This window comes from Diabrotica virgifera, chromosome 3 (genome assembly GCF_917563875.1).
Source record: "Diabrotica virgifera virgifera chromosome 3, PGI_DIABVI_V3a".
Lineage (NCBI taxonomy): Eukaryota > Metazoa > Arthropoda > Insecta > Coleoptera > Chrysomelidae > Diabrotica > Diabrotica virgifera.
The window spans coordinates 87,553,204-87,574,445 of record NC_065445.1 but is presented as its reverse complement, the minus strand read 5'-3'; the positions used below and the strand labels follow the sequence as shown (position 1 = coordinate 87,574,445).

At 33.0% G+C, this 21,242-nt stretch overlaps 1 protein-coding gene across 1 annotated transcript in view; it reads left to right on the top strand.

Moving 5' to 3' along the window:
• Positions 1 to 21,242, top strand: part of LOC114330519 (pyruvate dehydrogenase [acetyl-transferring]-phosphatase 1, mitochondrial) — a 104,344-nt gene that overhangs the window by 69,069 nt on the left and 14,033 nt on the right. Inside the window, exons 2-5 of the mRNA XM_028279866.1 lie at positions 1,678 to 1,816; positions 8,925 to 9,172; positions 13,458 to 13,674; positions 13,865 to 14,045. Coding sequence (XP_028135667.1) covers positions 1,678 to 1,816; positions 8,925 to 9,172; positions 13,458 to 13,674; positions 13,865 to 14,045 — 785 coding nt within the window. The remainder of the gene's footprint in view (positions 1 to 1,677; positions 1,817 to 8,924; positions 9,173 to 13,457; positions 13,675 to 13,864; positions 14,046 to 21,242) is intronic.

The following is a 21,242-nucleotide window of genomic DNA, read 5'->3' as shown; positions in this document are numbered from 1 at the left end:
TGACAAGTTTATGATTGTGAAAACTAGCAGGTTGTTCTTAAGTTTATTCAATAGCAAACTTTATGTAATATATGAAAAAATGTTTGTCCGACAAATATGTTGGGCAGTTGTCCGACACGTAGAACATGTCAAATGACAGGAATTATATTGGTGGTAAATAGCAATCTCATTTTTTGCATGAGAGTGTAATCAAAGGGTAACAAAACAATTGGAAGTTCTCTCCGACAAAATACATGGGACGTTTTCGTAGTCTGACGTTCGAAACCTGTAACATGTCCCACAATTAAAACTTCTCCTGTTCCAGTGTTCCCGTACATCAAAATTTGTCCGACCCGACTAGACACCGTTAAGCTATTAACAAATTTTCCAGGGCTCTCGTGTCTATTGCCAAACAACAAATTTTCGAAACATTATTGTCAATTTATTCTCACTCTCTTGTGATATTATACCCGATTATTTCATTCATAGGAGATTCTGACCAATAGAAAGCTACAGAAATCTAAATTAAACTGATAATTTTTGATAATTTCCTGTCGTCAAGTATATTACGTCAGATGTCCTTCGTTGCTACGAAAAAATACATTCAGTTACATTAATGACAATTAATGTTTTAAAAATTATAAAAGTGATGACTTTCAACCGTAAAATATTTATGACAACTGTGTGTTTAATTTTACTAATTTGTACTTACATAAATAAATTACAATAAAATTTTGGTTTTGAACAGTTTTATTCATGAAATAATCGCAACAAATTGCACTCGATCTCTGAAATTAATATAGAATTTTTGCCCTCGTAACAATTTGACATAATTTCTGTCAAATAACTGTCAAAGTGTCACTCGGGAAGTTTCAATAATTTTAGAGCTCTTGTGCAATTACTACTGATTATTTCATTCATAGGAGATTCTGACCAATAGAAAGCTACAGAAATCTGAATTAAATCGATAATTTTTGATAATCTCCCGTCGTTAAGTATATTACGTCAGATGCCCTTCGTTGCTACGAAAAAATACATTCAGTGACATTAATGACAATTAATGTTTTAAAAATTATAAAAGTGATGACTTTCAATCGTCAAATATTTATAAAAACTGTGTGTTTAATGGTACTTACATAAATAAATTACAATAACATTTTGGTTTTGAACAGTTTTATTCATGAAATGATCGCAACAAATTGCACTCGATCTCTAAAATTAATATAGAATTTTTGCCCTCGTAACAATTTGACATAATTTCACTCGCCTTCGGCTCGTGAAATTAAAACTGTCAAAGTGTCACTCGGGAAAATTTCAATAATTTTAGAGCTCTTGTGCAATTACTACTGATAATTTCCCGTCGTGAAGTATTACCTACGTCAGATGCCCTTTGTTGCTACCAAAAAATGAACATTCAGTGACATTAATGACAATAATTAATGTTTTACAACTTGTCAAAGAGAACACCAGGAACAGGTTTAGCAAATATTCAGGCGAAGATATCAATAAAATATTAGTTAAAATTATTTCAAAAACAGTTTTATTCATGAATTAATCTTATCGAATTACACTCGAACTCTTAGAAATTACCAATTTGCTTTGCCCTCGTGACACTTTGATATAATTCAAACTGCCAAAGTGATAATTACAGAAATTGTACTAAATTTCTAAACTAGTATTAATTTTTAATAATTTTAGGTAGATGATATACTCAGAGCAAATGAATACACGCACGAATTTCCTAAAGGCCCAGTAAAATCCTATGATTCGAATCAACTAGCGTCGAATAACCCTATAGAAGACACAAGATCAGAAGCTTCTTGCTTGCTGACGAGTGGTAAGCATGGTTGTATATATAAATACATGTACATACATAATATCATTGATCAGCATCTTTTTATCTCAATTCTTATCACTATTATCAGCGATGTAGTTAGGTGTTCGACAAAGACGACGAAAACAATGCCAAGGAAAAAATAAATAAAAGGTAGATGACGAAACTAAAAATTTTAAACCTTTATTGCATGACAGAAGATAAAAATTTACAGCGGGGTGCGGCTTTTTGATTATCCTGAATACTTTATATTTCTTTGCAGTATGGAGGTAATGTCAATTTCAAATTCCTATTTTTGGACTTTGGAATGTACGCTAGCATACGATTTAATTTATTGAGTTTTTCAACCGTTACAACTTTTCAGTCCGTTTATGCTTCGAAACCGTCCTTTGTTATCTTAAAGAACTCTTCTTTACACCCTGTCTGGCACAAATGAACCCAAAGTACCCGTATGCATATTTACAAATGCTCCTATACTACGGCACCAGAGTGCTGAAATCGGTTAGCCTTTGATATACACTATTACGCTACAAACCCTCATTGATTTCGGCACCTATTAAATTATAAGACATCTATTAAATTTTGGTGTCTAAGCGTTGATTGAATATACGGATTGAATATACGTATATTCAATCAACGGTCTAAGTTTTTATTGCAATTCATATTATTGTAAGTATTAGGTTTGTTCTAGCAAAAACAGTCAAACTAGTCAGAACCGTCAGCAAACAGTTGGTCAGTAAGAGAATATAATACAGTCACCAGTGCTATCCCCTCTAGTCGCGCTGGTTCGCTATTCGCTGATGGTTTCAAACCGTTTGAAACTGATGCTAGAACAAACCTATTGTATATTTATATTTTAATTTATTGCTTGAAAAACAGGAATAGAAATGTCGTTTCTTTTCTGAAAAATGTCTTTGGCAGAGCCAATTAGACAGACTTGTTTGTGATTGATTGCAGATTCATAGTGATAAATTTCTTATTTAATAACATAATTACTACTATATTATTTTTATAGATAGATAGGTACATTTTGTTGCTTTACTTTTATTTTTTTTTTATAGAAATGTCGAAATAGTTAGTAGAAATGTCTAAACTGCAATAAACCTAGCCTATTTAAGAATGTGTTTTTTAACCCTAACCCCAGAAACAAATAAAACAAAAATGATAACAAACGCCATTGAATAAAAAAGAAATAAATATTTTTTTATTTTTATTTATTTATAGGAACAGATATAATTACTCGTATACAGTGCGTCCATAAAGTATCGCATAAATTCATTATTAGCTAAATAAACAACATTATTAGAAACTACAGAAACAAGTCGACTTTTGATTTTAATTTATGATATTTGGCATATATATCATACTAGTGACGTCATCCGTCTGGACGTGATGACGAAAACGATAATTTTTTAAATGAGAATAATAGGGATCGTGTGCTAGCTCATTTGAAAGGCAATTCAATTCTCTATTCAATAATATAAACATTAACATAATTATTTATATAGGGGTCCAAATTTTTTTTATATTAAATTAATTCACACAAAAAGACGAATGTGCGTAATTTATTTAATTCAAAATACATTTTACTGCTGTCATAAAACAGAAATAAAATTTTATTTGGCAAATAAACATTGCTTTTCGCTTAAATTAAATGTTCAAACTGTCAAAAAGCAGGTGGGTGGCAGCTTAAACATTGAATTTAAGCAAAAATTAATGTTTATATTTGAAATAAACATTTTATTTCTGTTTTCTGGCAGCTGTAAAATGTATTTTGAATTAAATGAACTACGCAAAGTCTTCTTTTTGTGTCAATCAATTTAATTAAAAAAAAATTTTTGGACACCCTGTATAAATAATTATGTTAATGTTTATATTACTGAATAGAGAATTGAATTGCCTATGAAATGAGCTATCACACGATCCCTATTCTTATTGAAAAAATCATCGATTACGGCATCACGTCCAGACGGATGACCTCACTAGTATGATATATATGCCAAAAAATCATAAATTAAAATCAAAAATCGATCTGTTTAGGTAGTTTCTAATAATTTTGTTTATTTAGTTATTAATGAATTTATGCGTTACTTTATGGACGCACTGTATACGAGTAATTAATATGTACTTATAAATAAATAAAAATAAGAAATATTCATTTGCTTTTTAATTATTGGCGTTTTTTTTTATTTTTGTTTTATTTGTTTTTCGGGTTAGAGTCAAAAAACACATTCTTAAGTACGCTAGGTTTATTGCAGTTTCGACATTTCTATTTAAATACAATAAATTGAAATATACAATACTAATAGATGTCTTATAATTTAATAGGTGCCTAAATCAATGAGGGTTTGTAGCGTAATAGTGTATTTCAAAGGCTAACCGATTTCAGCACTCTGGTGCCGTAGTATAGGAGCATTTGTAAATATGCTAGCCGTATGAGTCCGTTTACCTCATATGGAGGAATAATCGAGCTTCATCGATAAGGTTCATTAGTGAATCTTTTACGAGCACTATTTAATTCTAAGACACCATTTTGTGTGGTTAGCCCTTGGGTCCACGTGGTCATCATCTCGCCTTTGGCATTCCTCAAACCTAGCTCTTAAATTTTAGACACAAAGCGCGTGTTCTGTTACCCATTGGTTGACGAATGTTCTCCTTTAATTCTAGTATAGTTACTGATTTATTTACGTAGTCTTAAGTTTTAAATAAGCCGCATAAAAATAAATCAACCGGAGTTAGGTCCGGGCTTCGACGAGTCCATGGAATATCTCCTCTTTGTCAGATCGGTTTGTTAATTAAAACTTTCGTAACCACAGGTAGACTCTCTTTGGATGTATGACAGGTTGCACCTTCATGCTGCATTCAAGTTCTATTGTTGCAATTATTAAAATGCTGCAACTATGGTTGAAAAAAATCAAGTAGCATTTTAACATATTCTGGAGATTTAACAATCATAGAATACAAGCGTTCATTTTGAGAAGTACTGGGCAATTGTGCTCTTTAAATATATTGCCAATCAAACCAACACTTTTGGAGAATTTAAAGCGCTTTGGTGTTTTAATTTAAGGTTTTCTTTGCTCCAAAATCTACAATTTTGATTGTTTAGCTGCCCATTTAAGCAAAAATGGATTTTATTAGAAAATTAAATATAAAAGTGTCTAGAGCCGCTTGAACATTGTATCAACGAATTATTTTCTTAAAAATAAATAATTTTCTTTTAATAATTGCACTAACTATATCCTCAAGAGATGTCGTTTTAAGTTCAATTGTAATATTCAACGGCAAAGACGTTTAGGGTATCGCCAAGCATCTGAAAATTTGATCATGGACATTATCGGGTCATCTCACACAGATATGTTTACTTGCCCCACAGTCTCATGCTCCGTGGCCACTCTGGTTTTTATTGATAGACGAGCTGGTTGCTTCGAAGTTTAAACCCAAATTAACACTTGGGCACTGACTAATAATATTATTGTGTAACTAGTAATGCTTTTCTTCTTTGAACTCCGGATATATTCTACTGAGATGTATCAAGTTTCTCGAAATAATCTTCTATTGTTGATTTATGTCCTAATGTTATGTTGGAAAGATGTTTTATTAGTTTGTGGATCCTTCGTCTAGTTCCCAATTCCTTTTTTACAATTTTTTTTTGTACATTTTGGTCCCACGAGTATGCGAGAAATAAGAGTTCATATCTGGATAACCCTTACGTAGGCGTAGGCTCCAATATAAAAGAAGGCGCCTAGTTGCCCATCGGTGACAGTTATGTTTAGACACATAACTACCTTGCAAATTTGAGTACGGTACAATTTGCCTTTACGTTGCTTATTGCTATTATGTACCTTTGTCTAATTGACTCCAGTCTCATTACCAGTACTAAATAAAACGGTTCATGATTCTGTCGACACTATCGTTCTCTTTTTCATACCTTTTACAAAATATTGATTCTTGTCTTTCCTAATGTAAAATATTTCAGTACAATAAAAAGTAATGTTTTAATAAAGATTATATGTGACAGTAACTGATATAACTAATTGCCTAGAACATAAATATATGTACCTCAATTGGGTAAATTTCAGTGTTTTTAATTTTAGTAAGATATAGAATTATTCTTAAATTTATTAGAATATGTTTCTACAGATAAAATGGAAGACACTTGCACGTCAATATTCCTTTTAAATCTGCTTCGAATGTTACACACAATTAAGGTCGATTCGCATTTTACGGAAAATCAACGTCCCGTCACGGACCGGCAACGTTACGTTAAATCGCTCATCCACACTATACGTGTGTTCCGTTGTGCGGAATTGATTAAATGAAATTAAAATAAGTGTAAAAAACGAACAGTAATATATTTATTTATTTTGGGTAAACAAGCGTGCTTCGTTTATATCTCGTAAGGGTTTGTTATTTTAGCGAGGGTGTGACTGCACCGCGTGTACGCTGTGACTATACTGGCTGAGACCACAAACGCTTTTATGTCATCATGTATGCGGTTCTACCATGTGGCCAGAAAAGGCGATAAATTACTAAATTTGACGTTTTAAAAGCTGAGAAACTTTCTGTAGTTTTTAGGAAGTTGACATAAAGATCGTGGCCAATCTGGCATCGTAATCTATTACGGAATTTGTGTTTCCCTGAAAAAACCATTAATTTTATACAATCTGGTTTTGTATTTTAGGAACGAAAACACATGTGAATTCAACATGAGACGTATTCTTTCGTTTTGAGAAAAGTTAATATTTAAAATTAGCAATTAAAAAAATAAAGAAATGAAGCCTGTCGGTATACGTGTGTCGTGTAGTGGTGCAGTAACGTTCACCAAGGTTCGTCACGTCGTTTAATTACAACAAAAAGTTAAGCGATGAGTAAATTAAACAAAATAAAATTAGCAATCATTGGATAATATTGAACGAAGAGGAGCAGGCAAGCAACAAGCTTAAGAAAAAGTTGTTGGTACGAAAGACGTTTCTTAGTAGAAAATTAGAAAATACGTAGGGGATTGGGTACTATACGTTGTTTAAAGAACTAGATGATGACGAAATTTGTTTTTAAAAATACTTCAGATTGTCTCGGGATCAGTTTTATGTACTAGTTTAGTTCAAACTTCAAACTGAAGAGACGATGGATGGACTGGCAACGACATAGAACGTCACGTCAAACTATTGTTTCTGAGAAACGTTGATGTTCTGAGAGCGGGACGTTCCGTGACGGTGCCGATGTATTATAGGTTTGTTCCAACATGAACTTTTAGACGGTCCAGAAACCGTCACGAAACTACTTGCACCGTTTGTTGTGCGCATGTTCGTAATAGACGGCCGGAGTGTGACGTCACGGCCAACTGCGGCTATATTCAGTAGTGTTATGATCACTTTCCAAACAAAGATTGTAAACACGTTGAAAAGTAAGGTCTTACCGAATTTCAAGACTTTTTAATTAGTATAAAATCTAAAAAAAAAATAAAATATAAAATCTAAAATTTCTAAAAATCAAATAAATTCTAACCTTACTTCACCCATACATACATTTTATTGCTATTTATATAAAACATCATGCTTTATTATTTACACAACCTTGTAAAATTGTTGTAGTAACTATAACAATACTTACATATTGCAGAAAACGGAAATATTCTCTGTAAAAACTGAAAAAATAATAAAAAATACAAATTTGCCACACTAAACAACGTTTGTTTGGAAAGATTTGGAATAATCTGACATGACATATGTCAATAAAAATTGACACTTCAACGTCATCACTCCGGCCGTCCATTGTATCGCCCAGTTATCGTCCCATGACGGTAATTTGGAAACCGATGTTGAACGGTTATCTGCTGATAACTGATTTATCTATGATATGATTTATGATATGATTTATCATTTGTCATTTTTGTTGGTGACAGCTTGTGTGCTTTTAGTCGATCACGATTCCCGCTTTCGATTTGCAAAAAAGTTCAAAATTTGCAAGGCTCAAAAAATTGAAAGAATTAAATCCTACAGACTAAGTTTTCACTCTAATGGCATATAAAACAACATAATGCTCTTCTATATCCCACCAGAATGAAAACAATGGGAACCTTCTCTGGTTACACCTCCGAGGCTTCTACAATTTGCAAGCCATACGGATGCTGAGACTAAGGAAGATGAGGGAATTCTACAATTTACAATTCACGTCCCATCTGCTCAGCGCGGTAAAGTTCCAACGAGAATGCGCTGAGCAGATGGGACGTGAATTGTTTTGTAGAATTCCCTCATCTTCCTTAGTCTCAGCATCCGTATGGCTTGCAAATTGTAGAAGCCTCGGAGGTGTAACCAGAGAAGGTTCCCATTGTTTTCATTCTGGTGGGATGTAGAAGAGCATTATGTTGTTTTATATGCCATTAGAGTGAAAACTTAGTCTGTTTGATAGCAGTTGCCGCTAGGGCATCTATGCCATTTCGTTCGTTGCAATCCATGACTGCACGCTGGGGTTTGTTTTGGTTAGATCAGAGAGAGCTGCATATGTGCCTCCTGATGAGAGACTAATAAGTTTCGAAACCGGTAGAGGTGCTTGCTGCACTCTCTGATTGGACTAGAATATGGTTCGGCTGTGTTTTCGTTTTGCAACGAAATTGAAAATGTTTATTCATTTTTAATTAAATCCTAGTGCTCAAGTCAGTCCAGCCATGATACTATAAATAACATTTATAGTATCATGAGTCCAGTCAGCACATGCATTTGCACGATTATGGCCCGATTACTGAAATGATCATCACGAAACCATCACCGAAAGATCACAATTCTTGTTGGAACAGAGGGAATGACGATCCGATGACGATCACATTTTTATTGGAACGGATTTTGTTTACTGCGCAGGAGCGTTACTGTTTCGTGACGGTTCTCGGTCGTGTTGGAACAAACCTTATGAGAACATCCTGGCTTAAAATACACTACAGAATATTTTGACGGGACGTTCCCGGTCCGTGACGGGACGTTGACGTTCCGTAAAATGCAAATCGACCTTAATATTTTCAACCAAGTCTCTTTTGCAGCCTCTATTTTACGCAACATTATCGTATCATTTACACGTTGCTTGAGACGTTGCCGTTGTTTAATTATTTCTTGCTTTTTAGGTTTCTTATTTGGTGTCTTCGATGGCCACGGTGGGAGTGCTTGTGCGCAGGTCATAGCTAAACGCCTCTACCACTACTTGGCCGCTTGTTTATTACCATACGATAGTTTAGTTAAATATATAAAATCCCTTTTGGGATCTCAGCCACAAGAACTTATACAGAGTTATAATGACAAAGTTGAATTCGTCGATGATATTCGGCAGTTGTATAGTGACAGTTTTGCCAAATTTCTTAAAGATCTGTCAGAAGTAAGTTTTTTTATATTTTTTCACGAATTCGTAAAAATTTCCGAAATTTCTTAGATTTAATTTTAATTATATAAATGAAACCACTAAAATATTTGTACATAAACTTCTACCGGAAAATATTGCATTGGAAAAAGTCTGTTTTATATATATCACGTTCCCGATAACCGTTTACCGCTAATCTGAACAGGCTATTAGATGACATTTCGGTTTACTGCCTTAGGGTACGGACATCAGTAGCGTAACAAACTCCGTCGCCTCCCCCCCCCCCCTGCAGAATGGAAAACGGGGCCCTTTTAAAAACTGAATAAATGCGACTTGTGTAACAAAAGCCTATACGTGTTATAGCCCAGTAGATGAACGTGAAATACGGCGATACCGTGTAATTTTCAGTGTCACCACCGAAGTGGTTAAGTCAATATCTTTCGAGCTATTTGCGAGTGAAAATGTTTATTGTTCACCAAAAAAAACACGGTTTCAGGTGTTTTTTCGCAAATAACTTAAAGATTAAGTATTAGATCGAAAAAAATATTCTTAGCAAAAACGTAGCTTATAAAAAAATAAAGAAGTCTATCGACCCCGTAAAAGCGAAGTTGTAGCTCATGAAAAATACATTCTTAGTCGTCAAATTCCCAATCGAATATTTTGTTGAAATAACCAAAAAATTAAGCAATTTTCAGGGAAAACTCATTAACATTTTTTAAAGCTTTATTTTTATTTTTTATATTTAGCATAAAACCTAAGTGAGTTACGCTCAAAATAAAGTTAACCCCTTTTTTAACAATAGTTTTATTTTTATTTTTTATGAAAGTTTCTAGCATCAAAACTAAGTGAGTTACGCTTAAAACAAAGTTAACCCCTTTTTTTGGGAAATAAATAAACGTGAAAATCTCCCCCTATTTAACACCCCAAATGAAACTAATCATTCCCGCTTTACAATTTATGACTGGTAAGTTTCGCCGTTTCAAAGTGCTTATTTTTGCTAATTGTTTTAGTTAAAAGGGCTGGAATGAGTCACTAATCACGAGTGTATGCAAGTTTTAAACAGCCATATCTTAACCAATTTTTGTCGTACAGAATAACAAAATAAAAATATAGCATTTATAAAAGCAGAACCTATATTTCTTTACTCTGAGATTTTTAGTAACGTTAATACTTTTGAAGTTATTTTGAAAAAGGGGCATTTTTTTAAAACAAAAAAACTTTTTTTTACTCTAAAACCAAATTTTTTCAAAAATAAGAACTTTGAATCGGTAAAACTTACAGATCATTATAAACAATACATATTATGTAAAGTAAATGGTAAAGCACTAACGATTTCTTTTATTTGGGGTGCTAAATAGGGGGATATTTTCACGATTTTTTTTTTATCAAAAAAAGAAGCCAATTTTATTTTGAGCGTAACTCGCTTAGTTGTGATGCTAAAAACTTTTATAAAAAATAAAAATAAAGCTTTTTTAAACATTTAAAAAAGTAGTAATGAGTTTCTCCGAAAAGTGCTTCAGTTTTTGTGTATTTCATATTGAAATATTCGATTTGGAATTGGATGAATAAGAAAAATTTTTAATGAGCTACAACTTTGCTTTTACTGTGTCGATGGACTTATGAATACACGACTGTTTTTATTTTTTTTTTATAAGCTACATTTTTGTTAAAAATATTTTTTCGATAATGTTTTAATAACATTTAATTCGATTAAATACTTATTTTTTAGTTATTTATGAAAAACCGCCTGAACACGTTTTTTTTGTTGAAAAATAAACAATTTCACTCGCAAATAACTCAAAAAGTATTGACTTAAAGATAGAAACTCTATAGAACAAAAATTAAACAGCGAATATATCTACAATTTTATTAATATGTAATTACTACACTGCTCGAATTGTGGAAATTGTTACACTGCAAATTTTGTTCTCGACCTAATGGAATATACTATAGCAATCCATGGTTGAAAAAAATGTTTTAAAATAAAATTTAAAAAAAATGGTGTATATATCACGTCTCTATACCTAGCAGAAGCAGAGTTATAGCTAATTAAAAATAGGTTCATATTCGTCAAATTCTAAATGGAATACTTTAACTTGAAATAACCAAAAATGAAGCACCTTTCGGAGAAAACTCATTACAACTTATTTAAAGTGTTGAAAACAAGCTTCATTTTTGTTTTATAAAAAAATTTCTAGCATCAAAAGTAAACAAGTTACGCTCAAAATAAGTTAGTCCCTTTTTTTTGGTAAAAATATCAGGAAAATCACCCCCCAATTAGTATCTCAAATGAACTTAATCGTTACGACTTCACAAGTTTCTTGACTCGTGTATGTATTGTTTACATGCTCTGTAAGTTTCATCGATTCAAAGTCCTTATTTTTGAAAGGGCTGTAGTTAAAAGGGGTTGAACGAGTCACTGATCACGAATGTATGCAAATTTAGAAAAACCAAATCTTAATCAATTTTTGTCTAACAGAAAAACAAAAAAATACATGATATTCAGAAAATCAATGCTGACTTTTTTTGTTTTTCGAGATTTTTGGTATCTATAACAATTTTTAAGTTATTTTGAAAAAAAAAGCATATTTTTCAAAATTAAAATTTTTAAAAATTTTACTTTAAAACCAAATGTTTTCAAAAATAATCTTGAATCGATGAAACTTATACAGATCATAAACACAACATAAGTAAAATAATTTGTGGAGCGGTAACGATTAATTTCATTTAAGTTTCTAATTAGAGGGTGGTCTTCCCGATTTTTTTTTTTTTGCAAAAACAAAAGGGACCAACTTTATTTTGAGCGTAACTTGCTTAAATTTAATGCTAGAAATTTTTTATAAAAACATAAATAAAGCTTTTTTTAAACACTTTAAAAAAGTTATAATGGGTTTTCCCCAAAAAGTGCTTAGTTTTTTGGATATTTGACTTCGAAATATTGTATTTGAAATTTGGTGAATATGAATCTATTTTTCATTGGCTATAACCTATAACTCTGGTTCTACGAGGTCCAGAGGCCAGAGACCTAACGCGTACACCATTTTTTTTTACTTTTTTACATGGTATATTTTTGCTAAGAACATTTTTTTCGATAAAATACTTACTTTTTGAGTTATTTGCGAAAAACCGTCTAAAAATGTAGTTATTTTATTAAAAAATGAACACATTCACTGGCAAATAACTCGAAAAGTGTTGACTTGGCGAAAAAGCTGTATAGAACAAAAGTTACTTAAAATTAGTCAGTTTATCCATTTCCGGACTTGTTTTGGACTTATATTTTTTCACCCCCAAGAGGGGGTGAAAGTCACCCCAGGGCAAAAGCACACATCGGCACAATATCATTTTTTTTCTTTGACATGTAAACTATGCGTATGCCAAATTTCATGTCAATCCAAGCGGTTCTTTAAAATTTAGAGCAAAAACCGTGAAAGAATGTACTACTACCGTAGATATGATTGTTGAAAAAAAATATTTGTTTTTAATTTTGTTCATGGTATTGTTGTATGTTGCATATTATGTATTGTGTATGAGATTTTCAATGGTATGTTCTTCAACTTTCTCTATTCCGCTGTTGTTGGTATGTTCTTGTTTTTGACTTCTTCTTTTAGTATTGGCAACCAAAGCCTATTGCATTCTGCTAGGGGGTTTGCTGCATATTGTTCTTTGTTGAGTAGGATGAGGGCTGCTTTTTTTATCTTGTTCTTGTCTGTTTCTTTCATGATTTTTGATGCATCTTTCCATTGTATGTACTCTGTGCTCCTTGTCGCAGGCATGTTTGCATATCTGGGATGTCTCGAAGTATATGTTCTTAATGTATGTTTCATGCTCGTTTACCCTGGCACTTAGTGGTCTTACAGTTTTCCCCACGTAGAAATTGTTGCATTCACAGGGTATTTAGTAGATGCACTTTTTGGATCTTTCTTGTGTGTTATTGGGTTGATTTTGCACAGGATGGATCTCAGTGTTGGCTGTTTTGAACGTTGTTGTGATGCTGTACTTGTTTCTTATCCTTCTCAATTTTTCTGATAAGCCCTTTATAACTATATGGTATTTTCATCTTTGAATCCCTTCGTTTGAATGTCACTGGAGTGCTTATGCTGCCTTGTTTCTAAACAAGGAATTCCACAAGATTGAAGAAAACAAACACCATACTCGTTTTCAAAACCAGTAGATGTAACACTAACATATTATCATTTTACCAAGGATTCAGTTTAATATTTTTATCAAGTTACCTGCTGATTTTTAATTATTTGTTTAGGAAAAAATCACTGTCTTGTTTGTCTAATCTACCACATTGTTTTAGAAAGGTCCTGTTTCAAATGCTGAATTACAACCCGCCATAGAACAAGCGTTTGCAAGATTAGACAAAGATATTTCTGACGAAGCAATACCTAAAGAAAATGAACCACTAAATTTGAAAACGATGTCGGTAGCTATGTCAGGAGCAGTGGTTTGTGTAGCTCATATAGATGGCCCCCATTTACATATCGCCAATGTTGGTGATTGCTGTGCAGTATTAGGTAATATCTGTCTTCGTGTTTATCAAACATTAATAATCTTATGGACAATATCATTTTCTTCTCTATCAGACGCTGCGTACAGTACAATGTATTAAAACCCATTTCAAGAAGTAACAATTTCTTGTATTCCATGAACCTTCTTATAGTTTATGTTTAATTATATTCTCTAATAGTTCTATTTTGGTTGTAGGTACCCTTTCTGAATCAAACTCATGGGTTGCGAACAAATTGACAGTCGAGCACAATACGTATAACCAACCAGAAGTAGATAGAATAATCAAAGAACATCCTTACAACGAGGCTCTTTCTGTCATTAGAATGGATAGGCTATTAGGTCATTTAGCACCTTTGCGGGCCATGGGTGATTTTAGGTTAGTACATCGTGTTTTTACACAAAAATAGCAATACATATTTATGATCAATGTTGTAACGAATACTGTTAATATATTATAATAATATTAATAATAAAATAATGTTAATATAAGATCAATGTTAATCACCCAATACGAAGAATAGTGCAGATTATTGAAAGGCAGTGGCGGCTCGTGATTTTTACCATAGGGGATGCTATGTAAAATATCTAGACAAATTTTGCACTAGCAAAAAAAATCCGCCAAAAAAATCTGGCCCCATTTTTTGACCATTTTTTATTTACATTTTATAATATCATCATAATTCATAATATCATATAATTTATAAATAGTTAGTCAAATTGTAAAAGTGTATTACCAAAGTTTGCGTCGTTTACTTATTTGTTAACAATTATATCTCTATAAGTAGATATACATATCAAAATAAATACAGATTTGAACTTTTGCAGTCCATACATGTTGAAGGTTCACATTTTTTAAGATAATCAACTGAATTTTTTTAATTCTAAAAGCGGCCTACTGCGAATCCAAAAACACGATAAATTACCGATATTTTGCTTTGCATTACAGATATAGCTATTAAACAGTTATTTGTACAGTTAGATAAAGTTATTTGAACAAGTTGTTCCAAATATTATTCTAACCCCACATACCAAATTTCATCACAAAATTCGCACTTTTAGTTTTTTCATTATTTGTAGTCAGGATCCTAAAATTGCAGAGGAGGCTGCTGGCCGATTAGCCGCCCTTGCCCAATCTCCGGGCAGCGTGTGCGTTAAACTATAATGCAGCTCTAAGGAGACCGGGTCTCCGTAAACGCTGCTGGGCTGCGCGGAGCATTAGCAAGTAAGATTTTCCGGCCAGCAGCCTCCTCTCCAGTTTTTGGATCCTGACTACAAGTAATGAAAAAACTAAAAGTGCGAATTTTGTGATGAAATTTGGTATGTGGGGTTAGAACATTATTTGGAACAACTTGTTCAAATACTTTTTCCGATATCTCTAACGCGAAGCAAAATAGCAAAGTAAACAAAACAGTGTAGCATGTGTAAAAAATTTATGGGGAGGCTAAGCCTCCCTGGCCTCCTCTGACAAGCCGCCACTGCTGGAAGGAGTAGGAGAGGAAGACCAAAGAAGACCTGGGGGAGACGATAAGGCAGGACATGTTGGTAAAGGGGATTAACATTGATATGACTTAAGATAGAATTGTGTGGAGAAATGCAATTAGGGAAGCCGACCCCGCATAGCGATAAGGCAAAGAGAGAATGATGATGGTGTAACGGATGTAATGTTGTTAGACACCAGACAAAGTAAAACACAAGTTTAATTTAAACAAAAATGTATTGTGTATAAATAAATAACAAAATAAAATTAACTTCGTTATAGAATAAAATAAAATCCCAATCTCGGTGAAGGTTTTTATAATGCTAAAACATACTATTGATTAACTACGAACAAATAAGTACAGTAAATTGACATTACAAAACGATGTGTTATTTGTTATTTAGTACATACAGTGATGAACGCGCTAATAAACGGCAAAATAACGCAAAAGATGGAAAACCTAATACATTGTGAGATGTATTAAAAAGAGATGAAACTAGTAGAGATGGGAAATTTATCGATATAAACCTATAAATTTACATTATATTGATTGTTTGCCACCTTCAAACGTATCAGAGGACCAGAGGAGTATGTCGACTAAAACTGTCACGGTTACAGTGGTAGTTGCCAAACTCGTCCGATACGTCTAAAGGTGGGAAACAATCAATATAATGTAAATCTGTAGGTTTATATCACTAAATTTCCCACCTCCACTAGTTTCATCTCTTTTTATCTCATAACTTAATATGGTTTCCGTGTTATGGTTTTCCGGTTATTAGCGCGCTCATCACTGTATACACACATTAGAGAGGAAGGACGGTCGGTATGAGTATTGGGACCGTGCAAGTTTGGAAGAGCGATACCTGGTTTCATAGCTTAGCAACATTTTTAGCACTTTTAATTATATTGGCCAATTATATTAGTCCTGGTTACTGGATAATTGTCAAGGCCATAGCTCAGAAAAAGAATAAGAAGAAAAGAGATTGAGGTTATGTTATTAAAAGGTAAACATTGTACTTATGTAGTAAATAAAATTAATTATTAAAATGCAGTATTACATGCAAAATACAATTAAGTAAATTCACTTTAATAACAGCATATCATATCAATATTGTAGAGCAACATATAATTAAATTTAGATGGGAAATAAGCCACAATTAAATTGAAAAAAAATAATTTTTCCACCTACCTCGACCGAAAGTATACTTTTCCGGACCTGATTGTAGGGAGCAAAGTCGTACTTTTCCTCCCCAGGCAGTAAAAGTACTTTTCCTCCCTAGGGAGGAAAAGTAAAAGTGACGTCATGGTATGTCATTGATGAAATAACTTATTGACGCCCTATACAATATTATATTATCTATTACGTAAGTGTCTATACATTTTAACGTATATTTATAGAACAACCTGTATTTTGCAGAATGGAATTTTGATTTAACAATGGGTGCGTTCGGACGACCATAGCGGCTGGTTGTCAGAAGAAATCGGCTAAGTGGTTGTATCCAGCCGTGATAGGGAAAGGGTAGTAAATCTCTCAGCGGCTGACTTCCAGCGGTGACGTCTGACAGCTACTGCTGGCTCAGCTGTCCAGCCGCTGTGGTCGTCCGAACGCACCCATTGTTTACATTAATAATTTGACTTATATTTGACAGTTGACAGTTCTGCTGTACCTACTTGTTAGTTTTAGTTTTTTAATAAATTGTGTTAGTTACTTACATAAATAAATTATTTAAAGATGAAAAAATAACTTGTTATTTGAGGAAGGTGGAAAAATCATATGTATAATATGGGAGTAAAGTGCCTTTTCCTCCCTTGTTATGCAAATAGCTATTATTAACGTTTCGACGCTTAAGTCGGGTGTCGTTGTCAAAATACAACATAAATTGTGGCTTATTTCCCATCTAAATAGTTAATCATAAAAATGCCACAAGGAAATAGCTTCAGAACAACATTGAGCAACATAATATAATTTACAGTAGGTATGAAATATACGTCAATTTGACAATTTCAATTGACAATTTAAATTATTTAAAAAATATGTTAAGAAAGTTGCAAAATTTCTCCGTTACTCGCGCACGATCGTTTCTCGTATCCCCTCCAAGTACTTGCACACGGCGAATAGGATAGAGATGAAACAGATCAATCAACACTCGACTCGACAAGGAACGGTTCGGCGATTAATCAATACTTAATCGCTGCAGCAGGGCGGTTTGGCCTTAAGATACCAGTACACTTTGGAATTTTCAAGAAAATTAAAAAAAAAATGTATTTTTCAATTCTTTATAGCTTCAAAAATAAGTTCCTACAATATTTTGGTAAAATTCGAAAGTTAAAATTCTCTATATCGGTCTTAAGTGCATGCGTGTTTTTGGCTCTCTCGAGGTGCTCGCGCAGCTGCCGGAAGGAAAGTGCATTTATCTCTGGTAAATTAACGGTTTCTTTTATATACACTACAGTACAATATTTTCGAGTTACTCACGTGTTCTCAGTCACAAATCACCTATCTATAGATCCTTCAGGACAAATGTTTATTTGGTTATGAGATTCAGACCTCCAAGAGATTTGCATCGGAACTAATCCAAGCGAGAAATTACGCGAAAATTTTAAAATTTAATTTCGGTGGGAAAATTTAAATACATCTTGTATAAAATATTTAAATATAATGTGGAATAGTTGTAACAAAAATTGCATTTGAAATTTTAAAATATTTCAATTATTTTTAAATTCATATACTCAAAATACCATTTGGGAAAACATAAGACACAAAAGCGTAATTTATTTATTTATTTAATACCCGTAAAACCCCTTAGTATATACATATATTTTTTACATATCATTAAGTTTTGATTACAAGAGCTTGTAAAACCTGTCTTCGATAAGTCAACCAATAAATATTTACTTTCACTATGTTTGGGGACCAATACACAAAATAATAATGAATGTTATAATAAAATTTTTTAAAAAATCCCAAACCTGAGATTAACTGTCCGCCATTGGAACAACTTTTTTGGAGGCCTCGATTAAATAAATGTATAAATAAAAAAAATAGATTTTTGTACTGTCTAAGACTTAAATATTAATATGTAAAAAGCTTTATGTTCATATTTAGTAAAGAGGCTGAGAATCAAATTCTTGAAAAAATGCTTAGTTTTAGCCTTCTGAAGTGTACTAGTACCTTAACTCAGTGCGTTAAGAGCCGGGTTGTCCTTCAGTCAATACCTTTCGGCCAGTTGAGTCCCCAGATCAACACTCTGGCTGAACTCTCCTTCCGTTGTTGTATTGTCGGGAAATAAGAAATGATGAAAATGTAACGTTATTATTATATTCACAGCCTCCTACATTTACAAGCCATGAAGTAGAAATTTGGCAACGTCAAATGGTAGTCTTATTCGAATGTACCAGCTGATTACAGTACATTGTAAATGTGTGGCAGCTATGTGTAAATTATATATTTGTACTTAATATTAAGTGTTTTTATGTGTCTAGGAAGTTATTTAAGTTATCTTATTGGACTAATATTGTTGATATTGTACTACAGGTTGAAATAAACTCAAAGTACCTAAGTAAAAACAAATAACATAAACATTGTTACGTTGTGTGTCGAATTTTATTCTCAGTATTTACAAAGAATCTTTGGTATTTATTAAGGCAATGTTTAATTATTTTTTACAAAAATCCTTGAGGCAATGAAATCACAGTTTTTGGGACAACTGTGGGTTTATTCTGCGATTAATATCGTAATAGTCGAAATGCCACGAAAGCTTAAATGTTTTATTTTTTTCATTTATTAGATGCCGTGACATTACCTCGATGCCAAAGTAATTACACCAGCATTCTGAAGTTGGAAGGGCCTGTAAGCATAAGATAGATCATAAGACATTGCTATGACAAGTCTTGAAAGTGATCAGTATTACATAAACTTTACAAAAAAATGTATTTGTGAACAAAGCGCAAAATATATTTAACTTGTTACATCAAAAATCTTAAGCAATATAATTTTAAATAATTTTACTTAAAATGAAAATAATAGTATATATATATATATATATATATATATATATATATATATATATATATATATATATATATATATAAGGAGAGGTTAACGCGAGTTAATAGATATCGGCATGGCTCGCAACAATGAAAATACAAAATATGCATAAGATGGAATGCAACCACAGACACGTGTTTCTGACTTATTAGTCGTCATCAGTATGGTATAGCCAAACAGGAGCAACGAAACCAATTTGTGGCTGTAATGTTAGAAGACCCTCAGGATTCGAGAGCAACAACTAACACATCCACGGAGGAAGCTACAGCTACCTGAGTACAGCAATGTCAAACGTTTAAAACGTTTTAAAATCAAACAAGGAGAGGTTAACGCGAGTTAATAGATATCGGCATGGCTCGCAACAATGAAAATACAAAATATGCATAATATGGAATGCAACCACAGACACGTGTTTCTGACTTATTAGTCGTCATCAGTATGGTATAGCCAAACAGGAGCAACGAAACCAATTTGTGGCTGTAATGTTAGAAGACCCTTACAGCCACAAATTGGTTTCGTTGCTCCTGTTTGGCTATACCATACTGATGACGACTAATAAGTCAGAAACACGTGTCTGTGGTTGCATTCCATCTTATGCATATTTTGTATTTTCATTGTTGCGAGCCATGCCGATATCTATTAACTCGCGTTAACCTCTCAATGTTAGAAGACCCTTACAGCCACAAATTGGTTTCGTTGCTCCTGTTTGGCTATACCATACTGATGACGACTAATAAGTCAGAAACACGTGTCTGTGGTTGCATTCCATCTTATGCATATTTTGTATTTTCATTGTTGCGAGCCATGCCGATATCTATTAACTCGCGTTAACCTCTCCTTCTTTGATTTTAAAACGTTTTAAACGTTTGGCATTGCTGTACTCAGGTAGCTGTAGCTTCCTCCGTGGATGTGTTAGTTGTTGCTCTCGAATCCTGAGGGTCTTCTAACATTACAGCCACAAATTGGTTTCGTTGCTCCTGTTTGGCTATACCATACTGATGACGACTAATAAGTCAGAAACACGTGTCTGTGGTTGCATTCCATCTTATGCATATTTTGTATTTTCATTGTTGCGAGCCATGCCGATATCTATTAACTCGCGTTAACCTCTCCTTGTTTGATTTTAAAACGTTTTAAACGTTTGGCATTGCTGTACTCAGGTAGCTGTAGCTTCCTCCGTGGATGTGTTAGTTGTTGCTCTCGAATCCTGAGGGTCTTCTAACATTACAGCCACAAATTGGTTTCGTTGCTCCTGTTTGGCTATACCATACTGATGACGACTAATAAGTCAGAAACACGTGTCTGTGGTTGCATTCCATCTTATGCATATTTTGTATATATATATATATATATATATATATATATATATATATATATATATGAGCAATATTTCTACTTTTCGGTGAATTTTGTGGGGAGGGTCCTCGGATTTTCTTCAAATTTTAGTATGTTATTGGACCTATTTAAAAAACGTTATCCTGAGAGCTACAGATCCCTAGGGGCCTTAGAGCCCTAGATAGGGCCCGTCAAATACCCAAAAAAGGTCGTTTTTGCCGTATATTTGACAGGCTGTATATCGGCTCCCATTTAACCGATTTTGACTTACCAAACGTCATTGTCTTTGTAATTTTAAGTAGTTTTTTCAGTGACAATTTCAAGGCTTTAGTCAATAACCCTGATTTTTGGGACCATTTTAAGTAACGCTAAAAATTTCAAAAAATTACTATTTTCAAAATTTTGTCAAAAATCTAATTTTAATCCGATTTTCATTTTCTGGACCACAGTTTAAAGGTATTAAAAAGGGCTTTAAAATGATATTTTGTGAGTTAAAATCCGTTTAGTAGAAGTGGAGATAAAACAGATTGAAAATAGACATTTTTGTAAAAATGGGGTTTTTACGGATTTTCAAAGTGCTAACACGTTTTGGGGTATATATTAAATTGTACAAAAATTTTTTTACAGGCAGTTTTTTATATAAATAATAACGTTTCATTGGAGATTTTCTTGGCCCGAGCCTCTATCTACCTTATATAACCCTCTAAAAATGA